At 54.4% G+C, this 20912-nt stretch overlaps 1 protein-coding gene and 1 long non-coding RNA gene across 6 annotated transcripts; one reads left to right on the top strand and one right to left on the bottom strand.

Annotated features, from left to right (window-relative positions):
• Window positions 1-1785: 1785 nt before the first annotated feature.
• Window positions 1786-18135, bottom strand: IBA57 (iron-sulfur cluster assembly factor IBA57). 2 transcript variants are annotated; one of them, XM_032137731.2, is made up of 3 exons: window positions 17795-18135; window positions 9015-9355; window positions 1786-8922 (listed from the first exon to the last, which is right to left on the bottom strand). In XM_032137731.2, exons 1-3 carry the CDS (start codon window positions 18133-18135, stop codon window positions 8531-8533), a joined length of 1074 nt encoding a protein of 357 aa, XP_031993622.2. In that variant the 3' UTR covers window positions 1786-8530. The 2 variants fall into 2 exon arrangements, with proteins under 2 accessions (XP_031993622.2, XP_031993623.1); XM_032137732.2 differs by lacking the exon at window positions 17795-18135 and adding an exon at window positions 10163-11474 and having other exon boundaries at window positions 3241-8922.
• Window positions 18136-18204: 69 nt separating this feature from the next.
• LOC116458109 (uncharacterized) lies at window positions 18205-19835 on the top strand. 4 transcript variants are annotated; one of them, XR_009210783.1, is made up of 4 exons: window positions 18205-18321; window positions 18974-19320; window positions 19459-19506; window positions 19593-19835. It is a non-coding gene; the product is annotated as an uncharacterized LOC116458109 (long non-coding RNA). The 4 variants fall into 4 exon arrangements; XR_009210784.1 differs by having other exon boundaries at window positions 18212-18317; XR_009210785.1 differs by lacking the exon at window positions 18205-18321 and adding an exon at window positions 18328-18496.
• The last annotated feature ends 1077 nt before the right edge of the window (window positions 19836-20912 follow it).

Raw genomic sequence — 20912 nt, 5'->3', positions numbered from 1 at the left:
TTCTCCTCGTGCCCTCACGTGGCCTTTCCTCCCTGTGTGAACCCCTGGGGGTCTTTTTGTGTGTCCAGATTTCTTCTTTTTCTCAGGACACCCTCAGATTAAATTAGGGCCCTCCCATATGACCTCATTTTAACTTAATTAATGTTTGTGAACATCGTTTCTACAAACACAGTCACATTCCGAGTCCCTGGGGATGATGGCTTCAGCCTGTGACATTGTTGGGGGGACATGATTCAGCCCAAAACAAATGGGCAGATGGGCAAACAGACGTGGCTCACACCCTAGGAAAAACAACTCAGAAATAAAGGGCCGAGGCGGGCGGATCACAAGGTCAGGAGATTGAGACCACGGTGAAACCCCATCTCTACTAAAAATACAAAAAAAAAAAAAAATTAGCCGGGCGTGGTGGTGGGCGCCTGTAGTCCCAGCTACTCGGAGAGGCTGAGGCAGGAGAATGGCGTGAACCCGGGAGGCGGAGCTTGCAGTGAGCTGAGATTGCGCCACTGCACTCCAGCCTGGGTGACAGAGCGAGACTCCGTCTCAAAAGGAAAAAAAAAAAAGGAACAAACTACGCAACAGCTGGAAGAGGGCTCCAGGACGTGTCCTCGTGCCAGAGGCGGCACCTGGATGACCTCACGGATATGATGTTTCTTTTTTGGTTTTTTTTTTTTTTGGAGACAGAGTCTCACTCTGTCGCCCAGGCTGGAGTGCAGTGGCACGATCTTGGCTCACTGCAACCTCCGTCTCCCGGGTTCAAGCAATTCTCCTGCCTCAGCCTCCTGAGTAGCTGGGATTACAGGCGTGCACCACCACGCCCAACTAATTTTTGTATATTTAGTAGAGACAGGGTTTCACCATGTTGGCCAGGCTGGTCTCAAACTCCTGACCTCAAGTGATCTGCCCACCTCCACCTCCCAGAGTGCTGGGATTAGAAGCGTGAGCCACTGTGCCCAGCTGGATATGGCATTTCTGAGATGATTCTAGAAATTGAAGATGGGCTATGGTTGCCAGGGATTAGAGATAAGATGGTGTTAGAGCCATGGGTGTGAAAGGGCCACACAGGGATCTTCCTGGGGATGCGAAGGGAGATGGGCAGAGGCTAAGTAAGGCGAGCGGATGGCATCAAAGTCCACGTCCTTGTGTGAGACAAAGACTCACTGTTAGGAAAAGTTGGGCAGAGGGAACAAGGGATCGCTCTGTATTATTTCTCACAACAACTATTATGGCAACAAAAGTTTATCTTTTTTTTGAGACAGGGTGCCCCTCTGTTGCCCAGGCTGCGGAATGCAGTGGTGCGATTGTAGAGCACTCCAGTCGTGACATCCTAGGCTTAAGTGATCCTCCCACCACAGCCTCCCAAAGTGCTGTGATTAGGATTAGGATTAGGTGGGGATTAGGGGGCATGAGCCACCATGTCCAGTGGGCAATAAAGTTTCAATTAAAAAACAGCAACATCTGCAGCCCAGCACGAGGTCCTGAAAAGACCAGAAACACAATCAGCACACACCTGTCCACAGCTGGTGAGGCCAGAGGGCAGGTGTCCACCCCTCGGAGCCGTTTTCCCCAAATGCTCTTCTCCAGCATGTCCGGGTGGCCCACACATCTGAGCTCCCAAATTCAGGACCCTCCAGACTGCCTACCCCCAGCTGCGCATCCAACCGCTATCCACACCTCCAGTGCCCTCACACGCCCCATCCCTGTCTCCACCACAAACACCACACCCACCACACACCCCGTCCCCACCGCACGCCCCGTCCCCACCGCACACCCTGTCCCACTTTCCTGCTTCATTTTTCACCATAGAGCCCGTAGCAATAAAATATACTGTGTACTTTATTTTCATTGGCTGTAAGCATTCAATACATGGTTGAATGAATGAAGAAATGAATGAATCAATGAAAGATGGACCAGAGCTCAGCCATCTCCCAGTTTTTCTTCAGCAGGACCCCCTGCTATTATTGTCCCTGAGAACTTCTCACTGTGAGAGAGTCTGACATAAAACAAAATTTATTAATCCTTCATTTCTCCCACAAATGCCGATGCGTACAAACTAGCATCATCGCTAGGGAAGTCAAAGACAGGGACACTGGAGATGGTCAGATGCCCACAGCCCAGTCACAGTCCTAGCTTCGGCTCCCTGCCCCAGGGTTGGCACGTGGAGCACTGCCCTGGGTCTGCACGGCTCATAGCCAGACAGACCCTTTTTCTCACTTTTCCAAAACCAAGGTGTTCACCCAAGATGTTCAAAATTTAAACACTACATCTCTAAATGGAAACTAAGACTGACAGCACCAAGTGCTGGCAAGGACGCAGGACGACAGGAACCTGGCACACTTCTGGTGGGAATGTAAATGCTGCACTCACTCTGGGAAAATGTCTGGCAGTTCTTAGCCACACTGAGCTTTCTTGCCCTGTGGCCCAAAGCTCCACCCCAGGGGCTAACCAGAAAGACAGGAAAATGTACGTACACACAACCTGTGCAAGTGTGGAGATGCAGAGACCCCTGAATGAGAACAGGCAAACACTCCTTATTCCCAGCTTGCTAAAGCAAGGGAATCAGCTGCCATCACTCATATTGGGTGGAGATGCCCAGGCTGGCCAGAGGAGTGGGAGAGCTTCCAGGTGAGACAGGGACGGCTCCAGGTGAGCCCTGATGGTCTGTGGCCTGGGGAACTGCAGGCAGCTCACAGGAGTGGGCCTCCCATGGGATTGGTGAAGGAAGTGTCTGCCTCCATTTGTGCTGCTACAAGAGAATACCTGAGGCTGACTCATTTATAAGGAACAGAGGTTTATTGGCTCACAGTTCTGGAGACCGGAAAGTCCAAGATCCAGGAACTGGCCGATTTGGGAATTCCACCTCCAAGACGGTGCTTTGAACACTGGAGGGCAAGAGAGGCACAAGCGGGCTGAACTCACCCTTTCATAACATTAACTCCACCCTTGGAGAGTGGAGCCCTCACAGCCTAATCACCTCTTACAGGTCCCATCTCTTAACACTGTTAGAATGGCAATTCAATTTCAACATGAAGTTGGCACTGTGCCTCATGCCCCAATCCCAGCTACTTGGGGACAGGAGTTGAAGACCAGCATTTAAAAACAAAAAATTTTTAAAAATTAGCATGCACCTGTGGTCCCAGCTACTCAGGAGGCTGAGGTGGGAAGATCACCTGAGCCCAGAAATTCAAGACCAGCCTGGGCAATGCAGTGAGACCCCCATCTCTACAAAAAGTAAAAAAAAAAAAAAAAAAAAAAAAAAAATGACTCACACCTGTAGTTCCTGCTACTCAGGAGGCTGAAGCAGGAGGATCATCTGAGCCAAGGAGGTTGAGGCTGTAGTGAGCTGAGTTTATGCCACTCCACTCCAGCCTGGACAAGAGTGAGACCCTGCCTCCAAAAAAAAAAAAAAAAAACCCAAAAACTCCCAACTACGATTTTGAGTTTGTTCATTTCTCCTTGAAGGACTGGCTTTTAAATTCCATGGTCTTCCCTCTATAGTTTGGAAGATATATTTCCATTCTTTTAGAGATTATCTGAAAACTTTGATAAGCCTTGTAACAGAGGCTGAAGTCAGTGCCCGTGCCCCCCTTCCAACCAGTAGGGGGACTTTAGAACACTGTAGGTTTGGGCACCTCTCTCCCAACTCACAGGTGGCATCTTTTTTGTAAACTCCAAAAGTAGGCATTCTAAGTAGAAGCTTCTAGATGTGGTGTTTTAGACATGCCCACAAATCCACCTCCCTGCCTATTCATTCCTTCTTCCATCTCCAGCTTCCCCACAGGATCCCTTACCAGAAGGCCAGACATGCCTTAGACGCTCTAGGCTCTGCTGGCAGCAAACTCGGGAGCGAGGGCAGTTTCCTGGTATGAAAATGCCTTTAGCCTTCTTTTTTTTTTTCTTTTTTGAAACAGAGTCTCATTCTATTGCCCAGGCTGGAGTGCAATGGCACAATCTTGTCTCACCGCAACCTCTGCCTCCTGGGTTCAAGTGATTCTCCTGCCTCAGCCTCCTGAGTAGCTGGGATTACAGGCATATGCCACCACACCCAGCTAATTTTTGTACTTTTAGTAGAGACAGGGTTTCACCATGTTGGCCAGGCTGGTCTTGAACTCCTGACCTCAGGTGATCCACCTGCCTTGGCCTCCCAAAGTGCTGGGAATACAGACGTGAGCCACTGCGCCTGGCCCCTCATTCTTGAAAGATGGATTTCCTGGGTACACTATTTCTAGGCTATCACTATTTTCTCCCAGGACTTTGAAGATATTATTTACTTTCTTTCTGGCTTCCACTCTTGCTTTTAATCAACCACTTATCTTTTTCCTTCCAGATAATCTCTTTCTTTTCTGCCTTCTTTTAAGATCTCTTTGTCATGAGATTCTGTGCTTTCACCAAGATGTGACTGGGTAGAGCTTTTTAACTATACTGCTTGGGAGCCGCTGGATTCCTGAACCTAAGGAGCAAGGGCTCCTGTCGGTTCGGGAAAGTTCTCAGCCACATTTCTCTGAATACTTGCCTCCACCCCATATTCTCTTTCCCCTCCTTCTGGAATTATTGCGGATGCCATACTAAACTTTCCGTCTTCTTGTCTCATCCCATCTCATATTTTCCAGCTCTGTCTTTCCGTGCTGCACTTTGGAGTCATTTCTTCAAACAGTTCCCAATTCTTCAGGAAACACATCATGGATTCTTTTTTAGAATATTCTATTTTTATTTCAACAAGTTCTCTTTTTAAAATCTGCTTGGTCATTTTTATAGTCTCTTGCTTCCTATGCATAAATTGTTTTCTTTAAATATATTAAACATCCTCATTCCACGTGATGGGTCTGCTTACTCTAGGATCAGAACACTAGTGTGTGTGCTTCTGTCTTTCTGCTGGGCTTTGTTTATGGTACTGCGTGTGTGTGTTTACAATTTCTTTCCTGTACCTTAGGATGTTTTGATATCTCAAAAAAAAAAAAAAAAAAAAAAATCCACCTTCTGGCTGGGAGACTGCCCCTCCCAGGCCAGCCAATCCTTACAGACAAGGGCCCAGCTGGGTGTGCATGCTTCTGCGATGCAGCCTCACCAGTCCAGAGCCCACCTCTATCTGGCCAGAGCACTCTGGCAGCCAGGGACCATTCCTACAGCTTGGAGGCCATGGAAATCACTCCAGCTGGCCGGCCGCACACCTGTCCTGCCTTTCCTGGGGAAGTGACAGGAAAGGTTTGGCAGAGGCTCTCCCAGGCTCCTGCCTCTCCTCTCACACTGCACTTCACTGACTGTCTCATACAAGAACACAGAACAGGGAGCTTGTCTCCTTGGGGATTAGATGATGATGACGATGATGATTTTACAATGAACGTATACTTCTTAGGATGTTTTCTATCTAAGGCCTGATTTGGAGGTGGGTTTCTCACAGTTTCTATGCTGTCTGCCGGGCTCTGGAAATACTACCAACTCCAACTTCTCTTCCTTTTTATTCTTTCTTAAGGGTCTTGCTCTGTTGCCCAGGCTGGAGTGCAGTGACACAATCACAGCTCACTGCAGCCTCAACCTCCTGGGCTCAAGTGATCCTTACACTTCAGCCTCCCGAATAAGTGGGACCACAGGTGTGGACCACCATGCCTGGCTAATTTTTTTTTTTTTTTTTTTTTGAGAGACGGAGTCTTGATATGTTGCCCAGGCGGCTCTCAAACTCCTGGGCTCAAGCAATCCTCCTGCCTCGGCCTCCCAAAGTGCTGGGATCACAGGCATGAGCCACCATACCCGCCCGTATCTGGCTTTGAAAGGAAAATATAAGCATGCTTTCCTAAAGATGCACCATACACTGTGTTAAGTAAAACAAGTCAGAAACAGAGGGTCAAACACCACATGTCCTGCCTCATAAGCAAGAGCTGCCCAACAGGCAATGTGGGCTCAGAAAGTGGAAGGTGGATGTGGGGGACTCTAATGAGGGGAGGCAGGAGGGGTGAGGGTAACAAGCCCAGACTGCACCACCATGCACTATACCCACATAACACAACTACACCTTATGCCTTGAATTCACACACACATACACACACATGAACTTCTTTGTTTTTACAACACAAACTAAAGCAGACAGGAAGAGCAGTGTGCAGTTTTGGAGCGGCTACACCAGCTCTCAGCAGATCCCAGTGTTCCTGAACACAAAGCTCTGACCCTGCCGATGCGCTTTAGGGCCTGCTTCCAAGGTCTTACAGGCCAGGCCTTTCTGAGAGGACTAAGGACATTTTGGTGAAAACTGATTTGGTTTGTATGACAGAGGGGCTCTTTTGTTGACTGACACTTTCCTTTTTAAAGACACAGAAGAAGCTGGGCACAGTGGCTCATGCCTGTAATCGAGACCATCCTGGCCAACATGGTAAAACCCCGTCTCTACTAAAAATACAAAAATTAGCCGGGCATGGGGCATGTGCCTGTAGTCCCAGCTACCCAGGAGGCTGAGGCAGGAAAATCACTGGAACCTGGGAGGCGGAGGTTGCAGTGAGCAGAGATTCCGCCACTGCACTCCAGCCTGGGCAACAGAGCAAGACTCCAACTCAAAAAAAAAAAAGGACACAGAAGAACATGGAATGTGTTTGATCTGAACCAAGTATTTTGAGATCCTGACACCTGCAGAGACCTGAAGACACTGAGGGGGCACAGGATGGCTCAGGCGGCACCTCACTCTGGAGTGGAGTGCTTCTTTCCTGGCTCACCCCCCAGCCCTCACCCAGCCACACCCACGGGACAGGCTAGGATGCTCCCAGATGCTGCAGCACTCAAGGAGGCCCTGCTGGAAACGCCAGGCAACTTCAGGCAGATGAGGGAGCCAGGACACTTTGAGCTCGAGGCACAGACCCTCATTCCAGGGGTGCATGCCCCTCATGCACGAGGCACCAGCTCCAGCTCTTGGTGACACAGGCCACAGGCACCCACTCCTGGCTGAGCTGGAGAGAAAGAAAACTGACTGGGAAGCTGATCAAATGTCTCCATGCCAGTTTAAAGCAGCAGCCGGTGGGGCTGAAAAGGTGGCAGGGATGCTGGTCTGGAATCCATCCTGCGCTGGGGGCTTCCAGAGCATGACCTGTCCAAGAGGAGCTGAAGGCCACCGGCTCTCAGAATCACAGGGGTCAGGGCCACATAGCTGCTTCCTTGCCCACGGGAGAGCTGACTGCAGCGGGTGGGGCTGGACGGCCCTCCTCTTCCCTCCAGTTGCAGCCGCTTCCTCCCGTCCGTCCGCTCTACACCCTCCTCCTGGGTGATCCCAAACGACACTGCAGCTCAGAGCTGCCTTTAGACCCCTGACCCCAAAACCGCCATGGCTGCAGATTTCTAGAGAGCACCTATGGCCCCCCAGGATGGCTGCACAGGCTCCCTGCCTGCTTGGCCCTCTGTGGCTGCCCTAAGGTTCAGCTTGGTGGCCCAAACGCCTGCCCCCCAGGCCCTGCGCCCTGCAGCTGACAGCTCACAGCCATGGGGCTGTCCTTTGCAGACTTGGCACCCACGCGCCCAGCCTGGACCTCCTGAGGCCTCCCCTCCTGGCCTGCAGCCATGCCAAGTGCTTCATCTGGTAGATCTGGGCATTCTCAAAGGAGAGCTGTTCCTGGGGTCCAGTCAGCCAGATCACAAAAACTAAGCCCCCACCTCCCTCTTCCCTAAATGAAACCAGAGCTCCCAAGGGGCTGCCTGTGGCTCACTCTTTAATAGATGCCCTGAAACATGGAGCTCACACTTCAGTGGGAAGGGGAAAGCCAGTGGGTGAACAGGAGGCTGCGCCCCACAACTGACAGCAAGTCACTCTCACTGCAAACACAGGCTATGTCGAAACCCAGCACACACACGCAGAACTCTGCCCTGCTGGCTCCTGAGCCCTGCGCTGGCCCCCACCCCACGCTCCTGGTGGGCTCTGAGAAGGAACAGAGGTGGGGAAACATGGGAGATGGGCACAGCCTTCCACAAGCCTCCAGCATGGGATACCTAGTGGCTCATCCCTGTGTGCTCCTCGACGTGCAGACACCCACATGCCACCTGATCCAATGCCCCAGGCCCCTCTAGACCACGTATAGCCCCACCCTGAGACATGCTGGAAGCAAGCACAGTGAAACAACTCCCAAAGCCCCAACCCCAGCCCACAGACCCTGGACACCGCCCAGCTTCCAGGCACAGGGACCAACCCCCCATGAGGCTCATGCTGGGCAGAGTGGGGTACAAGGCCCGGAAGCTGCCAGTGCTGGCCAAAGACACCGTCCTGTCCTCCCAGACAACCCTGTGTGGAGCCATGATTGGGCCCGGCGCCATCTGGAGCCCAGTACTCACATGGTGAGCTCCTCTGGGGCCACAGGAAGCCCAGGGAGAAAACACACCACGTGCCTGGGGCCCCTGAGCATGGGTGGGGCCACGCAGGGCACCTACAAGGGGGACTTTCCCAGATGGGAACCAGGGCTCCCACCCAGTAGGCACAGCAGACAGATGGGACGGGAAGACCCTGGACAGAGGCCAAAGGCCCCAGGCCCCAGCCTCCCCATCAGCCTGCGTCAGCCAAGGCTTCGGGCTACTTGGAGACCGTAGGCCACCAGTCTGGCACAGATGCAGCTAAGGCCACCTGAGCACCCTCAGAGGCTCTGATGTGCAGAGGACCCTTGATCTTCTCTGACCACAGCAGGGCCAGCCCCACGTTGCCCTGGCCAGCCCTGAACTTGCCCACAGTCTGTCCTGATGCAGTCAGCACTGTGGCACCGGGGGTGATGCCACTGGTGGGAAGGGGGTCCAAGAACCGGACAGGGAAGAGGCGCTTGCGGATGACGCCCATGTGGTGGGTGCGGGCCGTCAGCTCCTGGCCAATATAGCAGCCTTTGGTGAAGCTCACGCCGTTCATGAAGGCCAGGTTGGACTCCAGGGGCAAGGCCACCCCAGGAGGCAAGTCTCGGACCCCCTCAGGAACGCCTGCAGGGATTGGAGGGGGGAAACCAGCAAGAATTGAACATCGTCCAGTTCCACCCGTGCAATCCAGCCCGGCGTGCCCACCCTGCCCATACCTTGCAGGTATCGGTGCTGGTGATAATCCCACAGGTCCCCGAGCCGGCCCCCGGGCACCAGGGCTGGGCCTTCATCCTGAGTGAGGAGCCGCCACCCCATGCGTGCTGTTCGCGGGTCGCGGATGAGGATAGCGGCAGCCCCTGCCTTCTCCTGCAGCGATGCAGCCCCGCAGGCCTCAGGGGAACTGGGCAACACCGCCCACACTCGCAGCTCCGGGTGCGGCTCCACCGTGACCTTCCGCCGGATCCTGTACAGCGCGAGGTGCTTCTGCAGCGCGCCCTGCACGGACCTGTCACACTCCAGGAGGAAGCCAGACACCTCCTCCGAGTGTTCCTGGAGCCTGCAGGGAGAGAGGCAGGGGCGCATGCCAGCTCACCGAGTGGGCCAGAAAGGGCTGCATGACAGAGCGCGCCTTATGCGGGCAGAGGAGCACACCGCAGACCAACGCAAAGAGCCCCGCCCTCAGCCACAAGGGGCTGCGCCTCCAAGGCAAGCGCCCAGGTCACCACACGCAGGGAGCTACGCCCACAGCTAGCCACGCCCACAGCCACACCGGGCAGCACCTCCTAAGGCGCACATCACAGCTAGATGCGGGCACCATGGAAAACAGCGCAGAGTGCCGCGCCCAGAGCAATGCGAGGGTGCGTGCAGACAATGCACATCAGGCCAGGCAGGGCACACCTGGACCAGCGCATGGAGAGCCCTGCTCACAGCCGTGCGGAGCTGAGGCTGAGCCTCCAGAGCTCTCATCTAAGCAGGCAAAGATGAGCTCACAGGGGCCAGCGCAGACAGACCCCGTTTGCCCAGGGACTGGCAAAACTAAAATAGCCTGCCCAAGGGCATCATCCGGAGTAGTCCCAGAGCCTAGGGCAGAAATGACAACAGTCCGCTGGATGCGGAAGCAGGGATGGGCAGGGCCCCACAGGGGAACGGTGTGCACAGCCACTGAGAACCAGACCTGCCTGTTCCAGCCCAGGGACGCCATCGAGGAGCCCGAGGGCCCTAAGGTGGGCAGGAGGGAGGAGCAATGAGCCCAGGAGGTTGGCAGGGAGGTACAGCATGCCTGAGGCCCACTCTGCCCATGCCCACCACCTGCCTCCCCAAGCCAAGTCTCAGAACCCAATCGGGGCCTCAGAGCCATTCTGACCTGCGTTCCAGGCAGCCCTCCTCAGAGGATTTGGGCAGGCACCACACGAATGACCCCTGACCAGATGGATGGTGGGAAGAGGAGAGGCCGGGCAGCGTGTGGCACGTCAGGTGGGGGGCACTAAGTGGAGACACCTGGGGTGCAGCCACCTCCATGGCTGGGGTCGACTGCAGGTGTGGACTGCACAGGGCTTCACAGGCCGGTGGGAGCTGAGACAGGGAGGTAGTAAGACTCCCAGAGGGCCTGCCAGAGACGAGCCCACAAGCAGGTGGCCCAGCCCCTTCCAGCCGGGAGAGGGCTCAGTCCTTGCCAGTTGCCCAGAGCTTCAGGTGCCAAGCAGGGGCCTGCTGCCCTCATCTCTGCAGTCTCACTCTACCCTGTGGTCATGCCCACATGTCAGCAGCTACAGACAATGTTCACGCTCATCATCCAGAATCAGTGGGCACAGGTCTGAGGACCCTGCCGCAGGGAGGGTGGGCATAGCCAGCTGTGACAGCCAGTGAAGCTGGCCCACATTCCAAGACAGTGGTCACAGGACATCCAAAACCACACCCACAAGGGAGGGAAACATATGTCATTTACACACGTGGGACTAAGATGACGGGAGGAACACCAAGGACAGCACACAGGGGCAGCCGCAGGTGTGCTGCGAAAAGGTCACCGTGCCACCAGGGAAACACAGGCGATGTGGCCCAGACAGACGCAGTGGCGAACCCGAACACTGGCCAGCACGAGGAGAAACCAGGTCACTGGCACGCTGCTGGTGGGGAAGCAAAACGGGCACCCGTCTGGAAGACAGGGTGCAGGTCCTCACAACACCAAACAAGCAACTACTCCACGACCTAGCCCTCTCACTTCCAGGCATGGATCACTGAGAAACGAAGACTGCAGCTCACACAAAACCTGCAGCGAAAGCTCACAGCAGCCAGCTCTACCGGTAACGGCCAGAAAGGCAGAATCAAGGTGCCACTACACCACGGGGGACTTCTCAGCAAGAACAGGGAGCCAGAGATGGACAGAAGTGGGTGGATCTGAGGGCACTATGGTAAGGGAAAAGGGTAAGGCCAAAGAAATGACAGGCCGGTGCATCCATCTGTGACACTCCTGAAATGACATGATTTTACAGCTGCAGAACAGGTTTCGGGGTGTTGGGGGTGCCCATTCAGGGGCAGGAGCAGGAAGCCACGTGGGCCTGATCATGGCCACAGGTATTCATTCACACATGATAAAATCGCAGTTATACACATGTGTGCACAGACGCACAAAGTAAGACACACAAATCCGGAGACCCCAGATGTGCCCTGTGTGTGTAATCAGGGGAACTGGGGAGGGGGTCCGTGCAATCTCTCCTACAGGCTTTTTTTTTTTTTTTTTTTTTTGCAACTTCCAGTGAATCTATAATTATTTCAAAATAAGAAATGAAAAAAAAAACAAGGAGCTTCCCCTGCAGAAGTGTCCGAGCACTGCAAGAGGAAAGGCAGCAGGCAGTCCTTTCATCCTAGCCATCTGACATCAGCGAGTTTTTAACCACGTGCATGCATATTTGTATTTTTAAAATCTATAGTGGGGTCAGCAGACAAAGATGGACTAAAACACAGGTGAGTGGGGGACCCAGGCAGAGGGACAGATATGAGGTCATGGGCACAGGGTGCTGGGCGCCGGACAGGCAGGGAGGAGCTGAGTAGCACCAGGCAGTAGAGGGACAGAGTAAGGGGACTAGAGTGGAGCTGAGGGACTGCAGGTCCAGGGTCTAGTGAGCCAGGCACACAGGCACAGGGGAGGCCGCAGAACCCTACAGGGCAAGGGCAGGAGCTGGGGCAGGGCAGGCAGGGTGGGGCCAGGGTACCCCATGGGTCCATCAGTCGAGAGTGGAGCCCAGAGAAGATCAAGCTGAGGGCCCTGCACTCTGAGGTGGCGCCAGCTCAGCTGCCTGCCTTGGCAGGAACCCCCACCCATGCTGACACCCCCTGCTGCCCCCATCTGCTGAGCACTCCCTGGCCTCACACAGGGTGGATGTCCTCACAGGACCCAGGTTCTGGGGTCGAGGGCACTTTCCAGCCCTCTGTGCCGGTGAGTCTATCAGGCAGCTTCTCAGGACCAGCTAAGCTGGGACGTGACCCCCGGGCCCACCCCAACCCCTGCCACACCTGAAGACTGCCAGGAGACTTGCCGCACAGGAGAGCCCCGGCCTGGGGAGCTTTCTCAGCCTCATCATTCTCCATAGTGGGGGCTGTCCAGATGCTAAGCAGCACCCCTGGCCTATACCCCACCCCATCATGACAACCAAAAATATTTCCAGATACCACTGAGGGGCGCAGGGGACAGGGCTGCCAAAGAAAATATAGGGTACCTGGTTAAATCAGAATTTCACATCAACGACAAATGACTTTTTTTAGTGTATCCCAAATACCGCATAGGATGTACCTACAGATCATCCCTTGCTCGTCTGAGACGGACCTGGGAGTCCTGTGCTTTTGTTTGCTGAGCCCAGAAGCCCCGGTGGGAGCAAGGGCGCAGGAAGAGGAGGGAGGTCAGGGGTGGCTCTGGCCCAGCCAACTGAAAGAAAGGGTCCCCTGGCCATCAGATCCAAGGGTTTCCAGTCATGTTCAGGAAGACACTGCCCTGGGACCCAGCCTGACTCCTTCCCTTCTCTCTTCTCCCTCGTCCCCAGGCCACCAGAGGCCTGACAAGCCTCTCCTGCTCCTCGGTGCTGGCCAGACACAGGGCCACAGCCCTGACACTCTTGGACCTGCTGAGCCCTGCACTGAGTCCACATCCTTGCCCCGGCCAGCTCACAGCAAGGCTACTGGACCACGATCCTACCTGCAACATGACCCTATAGCCTCTCTCTGCCTCCTACATGAAGAGATCAAAACCAACTGATAGAAAGGGACCCCAAGGAGGCCAGGCATGGTGGCTCATGCCTGCAATCCCAACACTTTGTGAAGCTGAGGCAGGAGAATCGCCTGAGCCCAGGAGTTCAAGACCAGCCCGAGCAACACAGTGAGACCTCAACTACCTGTAGTCCTGGCTACTTGGGATGCTGAGGTGGGAGGACACTTGAGCCCAGGAGTCTGAAGGTACAGTGAGCTACAATGGTGCCACTGCACTCCAGCCTGGGCAATGGAGCGAGACCCTGTGTCTAAAAAAAAAAAAGCAAAAACTCAGACCCATATGAAAACCTGCATATGGATGTTTACAGCAGCTTTATCCATAATTGCCAAAACTTGGAAGCAACCAATATGTCCCTCAGTAGATGAGTGGACAAGTAAACTGTGGTCCATCCAGACAATGGAATACTAACCAGTACTAAAAGAAATTAGCTGTCGGCCGGGCGCGGTGGCTCACGCCTGTAATCCCAGCACTTTCGGAGGCGGAGGCAGGCGGATCACAAGGTCAGTAGTTCGAGACCAACCTGACAACATGGTGAAACCCCATCTCTACTAAAAAAAAAAAAAAAAAAAAAAAAAAAAATTAGCTGGGCATGGTGGTGTGTGCCTGTAATCCCAGCTACTCAGGAGGCTGAGGCAGGAGAATCGCTTGAACCTGGGAGGCAGAGGTTGCACTGAGCCGAGATTGTGCCACTGCACTCCAGCCTGGGGGACAGAGCAAGACTCTATCTAAAAAAAAAGAAATTAGCTGTCAAGCTATGAAAAAACACGGAGAAATCTAAACACATATCACTAAGTGAAGGACGCCAATGCGAAGAGGCTACAGATGCATGAGTCCAACTACAGGACATTCTGGAAAGCATGAAACTATGGAGACACTGAAAACATCAGTGGTGGCCAGGAGTTAGGGGAGATGGATGGATGGGCGGGGCACAGAGGATTTCAAGGCAGTGACACTACTGTATGTGATGCTACAATGGTAGACATGTGTCATCATACATTTGCCTAACTCATGAACGCACCAAGCCAAGAGTGAGCCCTCATGGAAACTGCACTCCAAGTGATGATGGCATGTCAACAGAGGTTCATCAGTTGTGACGAAAACAGCACTCTTGTGGCGGATGTTGATGATGGGGGAAGTTGTGCGGTAATATGGGAAATATCTGCACATTCTGCTCTTTTGCTAAGAACCTAAAACTGCTCTAAAAAGCAACTCCTATTAAAAGACAACAACCAAAAAACTACAGTTTCATCTGAAAGAAGGCGCTACATCCAGGAAACAAGAATAGGGTGCTTTAAGGAAGCGATGGCTCAGTATGGTATATTAAGTATCAGAGTTGAAATAAAAAATCCTACAGTCAGGAAAAAACCATGAAGGAATGATGGGCAGGGAATGGCCTGAGAAGCAGGAACACACAAAGGCTTCCAGGGAGAGGTGGCCCCTGACCTGCGGGCTGCCCTCTCCCCAGAGGAGTGACCAGAGAGGGCAAACCACAGAGACGGAGGTCAACAGCCAACAGCAGCCCGACAAGGAAAAGAGTGTAACCTCATGAACTGAACTAAACATGCCCAACGAGCACAGCCCTAAGCCCACCCACGCCACAGAGCTGGGAGGGGTGGCATCTGGACACCTGTCCCCACCACCACCACCCCTGGGGAGCCACTCGAGGAGGTGACCCTGTTGTGTCCCTCTTCTGACGGCTGAGGAGAAACACGGCCATGACCTCCAACAGAACTGAAGCTAGAGGGTTTCAAGTATTATTACACGGATGCTGAATCCCATGGAGGATGGTCCCGCACCACCCGACCCCTCAGAGTGGAGCTCCCTGGCCTGTGACTTTGTGTCACATCTCAGAAGGGAGACCAGAGTTGGATGACGTCACCCTTCAGTGCTGAGCTAGGGAAGAACAGAGCCGCCTCCAGTGCCCTCAGCACTCAGAACAGTAGTGGACACGCCAGACACCCAGCACAAGTGAAGAAAATTAACTCCTCCTGCAGACCTCGAGGACAGAGACCCCCGCAATGAGAGCAAATAGAAAGCCAAAGAAGAGCCACCAAGCATATGCTTGGTAAGGGGAGCTGGGGCCCAGTAGGTCTGCAGACAAGCTCCAGACCAGGCAAGAAAGGATGAAGCGGAAAAAACCGTGAGACGCAGAAAGGACAGACAGCTGACCCTTGAACAATGCAAGGGCCCACCTTTAAGTTTTGAAAACCCACCTTTAAGCTTTGACTCTCCAAAAGCTTAACTACTAACAGATTCCTGTTGACTGGAAGCCTTATGTATAACATACGCGGCCGGGCGCGGTGGCTCACGCCTGTAATCCCAGCACTTTGGGAGGCCAAGGTGGGCGGATCACGAGGTCAGGAGATCAAGACCATCCTGGCTAACACGGTGAAACTCCGTCTCTATTAAAAATACAAAAAAAATTAGCCAGGCGAGGTGGCGGGCGCCTGTAGTCCCAGCTACGCAGGAGGCTGAGGCAGGAGAATGGCATGAACTCCTGCGGGCGGAGCCTGCAGTGAGCCGAGATCGCGCCACTGCACTCCAGCCTGGATGAAAGAGCGAGACTCCTTCTCACAAAAAAAAAAAACAAAAAACCATACGCAGTCAAGTAGCACATATTTTTTATGTTTTATGCTATTATATACTGTATTACAATACGGTAAGCTACAAATCCCAGGAAGAAAATCCTAAGGAAGAGGAAATGTAGTTCCTCTTCACTGAATGGAAATGGATCACCATAAACGTCTTCATCCTCATGGTCTCCATGTTGAGAAGGCTGAGGAGGAGGAAGGAGAGGAAGGGTTGGTCTTGCCTTCTCGGTGGCAGAGGTGAAGGAAAATCCATGTATAAGTGACCGATGTAGTGCAAAGTCAGCTGTACTTTACACCACAGAACACTTATTAAGAATAGGAATTCAATAGAACTAGGCCTCAAAGGGAAAAGGACAAGACAGGACTATAGAAATATGGAAGGGAATTTGGGGACCAAAAACAACATCGTTGTAAGGCTAACATGTGAACAGCAAAGTACTGACAGAGAAGGCTCAAGAGAATCAAAGACTTAGTTCTTAAGATGAAGAAATTAAAGCAGCTAGACAGAATGTAATGAATACATAAGACAGATTATGATGACTACATCTCTGAACTGGGACATGAAGATTTAAGCCTATTGAGCTAGGGTGGGCACACTTTTTCTGTAAAGGGCCAGTGAATAACTTAGGCCACAACTCTACCACTCTAGACAAAAGCAGCCCCAGGTCTGGCGCAGTGGCTCACACCTGTAATCCCTACACTTTGGGAGGCCGAGGCGGGTGGATCACCTGAGGTCAGGAGTTTGAAACCAGCCTGGCCAGTATGGTGAAACCCTATCTCTACTAAAAATACAAAAATTAGCCGGGCGTGGTGGCAGGCACCTGTAGTCCCAGCTACTTGGGAGGCTGAGGCGGGAGAATCTCTTGAACCCTGGAGGCAGAGGTTGCAATGAGCCAAGATTGTGCCATTGCACTCCAGCCTGGGCGACAAGAGCAAAACTCCGTCTCAAAAAAAAAAAAAAAAAGAAGCCCCAGACCACCTGGAATCCAATGGGTGGGGTTCCCAGAGAATTTATCATAAATACAGGCAATGGGCTGGGTCTGACCTCAGGGCCATATTTCACGAACTCTGGTTTTAGATTTAAAGAGCCCACTAAGTGCCCAGACATGTGATATGGAAAAAGCCCAAACTAAGACACATCAGCATGACATTTCACATCAAGGATAAAGAAACGCTTCTGAGAAAAACACAGTTCATGTACAAATAAGAATGGCACCAGACTTCTCAGAAAAGCTGGCAGCGAGAAAACAAAGTTGTGATGTGAACATTCTCGGTGACAATTTCCAAGCGAGGTTTTTACACCCAGCCAGGATATCAGGTAAAGCCACTAGCAGAGACACAATGAGTCCAAAAATTCACCCCACGTAGCTCAGGAAGTCATTAAAAAGGTGTCCGTCCTCTGAAACCAAAACACAGGAGTAAGCTGAAGAGGACAAGAACAGGGTCTGCCATAGCAGAGACAGCAGGCAGGCCGCCGCGAACCAGATCCACTTCACCGGGCGGAGGTTTCAGGGATCCAGGTCCCTGGAAGCTGGGCAAGGGAAACCCAAGGCTGTAAGCAGTCAAGGCCCTGACCCGGCATGAACATCACTGACAGTCGTGATGTCAGCACAAATGACTGAGCCAAATGCCAATGTGACCAGCAATGGGGAGATCTGGGAGGGGACACAGGGAAACACAAGGTAAACAGAACTCGGGAGTGTCACCACAAGCTGTCACTCAGAAACACAGCTCTGCCACCAGGCGGGGAGGGAGAAGGGTCACCAGGTGGCCCACTTGGGAGGCGCCCACCTAGAGATACCTCTGCTCTGATATGGTGGGCGGGCACCCAGGCCTCCCCTGGATGAATCGCTAACCCATCCCTGGGTGTCGAGCCAACCCCTCCTCTGGGTGCCCTCCCCCGGGTGCTAGGCCCGGGGTGAGCTTCCCCTGGGTGTCCACCCCAAGTGGAATCTCCTGGGTGCCTGACCCTGAGTGCCAGTCGCTGGCCTACCCACCCTTGAGCTTCCACCCCACCCCGGCCCTCCCGGGGTGCCCACCCCCCACGCCCTCTGCAGGGCCCGGGCGCCCGCCCTGCCCCTGGGTGCCGGTCCCTGGCCACTCCCTTGGGTGCCCGCCCCCAAGCGCCCTCCCAGCACGCGCTCACCCGTACAGGATGACGTCATAGAGCGTCCGGCCCTGCACGTTCAGGAAGTGGGCGTAGCCCGCGCGCGCATAAGGCGGGGTCCCCCCGGCCGCGGGACCCGGAAGCGGCAGTTCATTGGTCAGCAGCCCTAGCAGGAAGGGCGCCGCGTCAGGGCCGCGCACGCGCAGTAGGGTGCGCCCGTCCAGCCGGAAGCAGGCCCAGGCCGCTCCAGCCGTTGGGTCGCCACCAGAACTGCAGGAGCTGTGGGCCAAGCGGCACCTTGGGGCCGCGCGCAGCCGCCAGCGCCAAGCCGGGCCGCCGCGCCCCGGAGCGGCGCCTCGAAGCAGCGCCGCGGTCGCCATCTTGGACAAGAGTGCGGCAGCGGGAAGGGCCCAAGGAAGCGAGAGGGGCGCATGCCACAGCGGCCTCTGGCGGTAGCCGCCGGAGGGAGGCGGGAAGGGGCGGACGCAGAGTGCGTGCGTGAGGGGTGAACGGAACGTGCGTGCCTGAAGGGCGGAGCAGCGCCGGTCGGGGCCGACTGAGAGTGCGTGCGTGAGGAGCAGGGCCGCCCGGGCTGGAAGGGGCGGGCGGGGGCGAGCGTGCCTGCTGGGTGGGCGGGGCATGCGTGTGGGGCGGGGCATGCGTGTGGGCCGGAGCATCGTGCGCGGGGTGTGTTTCGGGGCGGGGACTCGGCCATCCGTCAGCACGCAGGCTCCACCTTCGGTAGGTAACGAGGTTTCTCCCCACCTGTTAAGCGGCATCCCATGTCCCATTCGGTGTCAGTCTTCGTTTTCACCCACTCATGTCAGGCACTGCCACCCATCTCGAGAACCTCTTAATCCTCCCAACCTGAAACTCCCCGTTAAACACCCACTCCCGAGCCCCTGGAGCTCCCATTGTACCCTCTGGCTCCATGAGCGTGCCTCCTCTAAGGACCTCACAGGAGCAGAATCCTACGGGATTTGTCGTTTGCGACGGCTTATTTCACTCAGCATAGTATTCTCAAAGTCCATCCACGGTCTAGCATGTATCAGCATTTTATTTTTATTTTTATTTTTTGTAAAGACAGGGTCTTGGTTATGTTGTCCAGGCTGGCCTCAAGCTCCGGAGCTCAAGCAATCCTCCCGCCTCAGGCTATTGAGTAGCTGGAACTACAGGCGCCAGCCACCACACCAGCTAGTTTTTGTATTTTTTTTGTAGAAACGGTCTCCCCATGTTGTCCAGGCTGGTCTCAAACTCCTAGGCTCAAGTGATTCACCGGCTTTGGCCTCCCAAAGTGCTGGGATTACAAGCGTGAGCTACCGCACCCGGCCGCTTCCTCTTTTTATAAGGGTACTTACCATTTCGCCAGCTGTCCACGTGTGGCTGTTGTGTCATTTTTTTCTTCCATCTGCTGGACCATTGGGACTTCGGCTGCAGGTGGCAGGAGGCTCCATCCCCAAGTGTCTCCACGGATAAGGACAGGCACCATCCAGCGCACAACCCCTCTGCACCCCTAATCAGTGTGAAATGACGAGACACAATCACAGCTTCAAATCACATCCTTGGTAACTTCTTTTTTCAGGCCAGGATCACCCCCATCATGTGTCTATAGTCCTCTTTAGTGCAGGACTCCAAGCTCCCCCGGAGCCCAGCCTGTCCTCCCATAGGACGCCCTTCTAATGACTGTCGTCTTCTCTTCACAGCTGAACTCACAGAGGACAATTTAGGCAGGAACCGCACACTGCTATGAGGTATCCACCCCACTATGCTTTCTCGAGGAGTGATGTCCCATGCCCCCTGCTGAGCAGCTCTGTACAATGGCCACTTTCCCTGGTAGTAGGTGATGCATCTACAAGGTGGTCCCAGCAGCCTTCAGCCCTGGAGTCTGACTGCCCTGGTCCAAGCCGTCCCCGCCTTGCTGGCCTCCTGGGGCCCGTGCACCCTGTTGACATTCCCCTCTCCACCGCCCTCCACTCAAAGCACCAAAGAAGACTTATTCAATGTGTCTTTATGGTGCAGAGTCCTGGTAAGCAGAGGTCTTTGTGTAGCTGTTGAATAAAAAAAGTCCTTGTGATGCGTAGTAACGTCAGTGATGCGTAGTAACGTCAGTGAGGAAGACTGCACCAAGGCGCATCATGTGGTGTGGGGCCCTGCCTGGCGGCCTTGGGGAAGATGGAGCTCAACCCCAACACAGCAGGGCAGGGGGTGGAGAAGCTGAGGAGCAGTGTGGGGTCTGTGGGTGGGAATGACTAAGGAGACATCAGGGCTGAGGGGTCTGGCGAAACCCACCTCACAGGGTCCTTGCTCTAGGCAGGCAGGGTGATTAGACATCACCAGGGGATGGTGGAGGATGAGGGATCTGATTGGATGTCATCGATGGTGAGATATCCAGGGTGTGGGGTTCTGGCTAAACTGACTCAGTAGGGCTCTTACTAAAACTGGATTTTCCAAGCAAGTGCACAGATGGACCTAGGAGAAGGTTCCAGATCCTGGCCAGAGTTTAGCCAAGCAGAGAATCCCTGCCATAGCTCCCTGCTGTGTCCCGAGGGCCTGGGCTAGCACCCGGCATGCCTTAGGGGCACAGGTGACATTGGGCAGTCAGCGAATTCCCACAGGCCCTGGATGTGGCCATGGAGGCCCTGCCGCTAGCCTTCTCTCTTCACTGCGGCTTCCTCGTCCCTGGAGCTCCTGCTTGCCCTTCTGAACCCTCCTCACGGCATCCCCACTTGCCCCAAGCCCGGTGAGGCCCTGGATCCCTGCCTGCCCAACCAGGCGAGGGTCAGGGCATGGTGAGGGGCCTGGAGCGAATCAGCCAGGTCCCCCAAGGTCCCTGAGCCTCAGTCCCCCACCAGCTGACAGCTTCCTGACTGAGATAGGCCAGGCCTAGAATGCGCTCCCTAGCCACTGGCTGCAGCCGCCACCCCTTCCTCTGCCGGAGCCTGGCATTCCTGAGGGTGACCCGGTACTCCCCGGGCAGCCCCATGCTGACAGAGCGGAAGGCAGGCAGGATGAAACCCGGGGCAGGGAGTGGCGCAGACAACACCCACAGGTGGGGGTCGAGTTCCTCTAGCCTCACGTCAGCCTGGTCCTCAGCCAGAGGAGGAATTTGCTTCCACCCCTGCACAGGCAGCAGGAAAGGCGTGCGGCAACCTGGTGC

The sequence above is a fragment of the Hylobates moloch genome, unplaced genomic scaffold (genome assembly GCF_009828535.3).
Source record: "Hylobates moloch isolate HMO894 unplaced genomic scaffold, HMol_V3 SCAFFOLD_18, whole genome shotgun sequence".
Classification (NCBI taxonomy): Eukaryota; Metazoa; Chordata; class Mammalia; order Primates; family Hylobatidae; genus Hylobates; species Hylobates moloch.
This window is presented reverse-complemented; position numbering and strand designations above follow the sequence as displayed.

Excerpts from the sequence above, each read along its gene's own strand:
- IBA57 (XM_032137731.2), bottom strand. The coding sequence starts at position 18,135 with ATGGCGACCGCGGCGCTGCTTCGAGGCGCCGCTCCGGGGCGCGGCGGC. Across the intron at positions 9,356-17,794 it reads TATGACGTCATCCTGTACGG|GCTCCAGGAACACTCGGAGG; the intron begins GTGAGCGCGTGC and ends CTCTCCCTGCAG. Across the intron at positions 8,923-9,014 it reads CCAGCACCGATACCTGCAAG|GCGTTCCTGAGGGGGTCCGA; the intron begins GTATGGGCAGGG and ends CAATCCCTGCAG.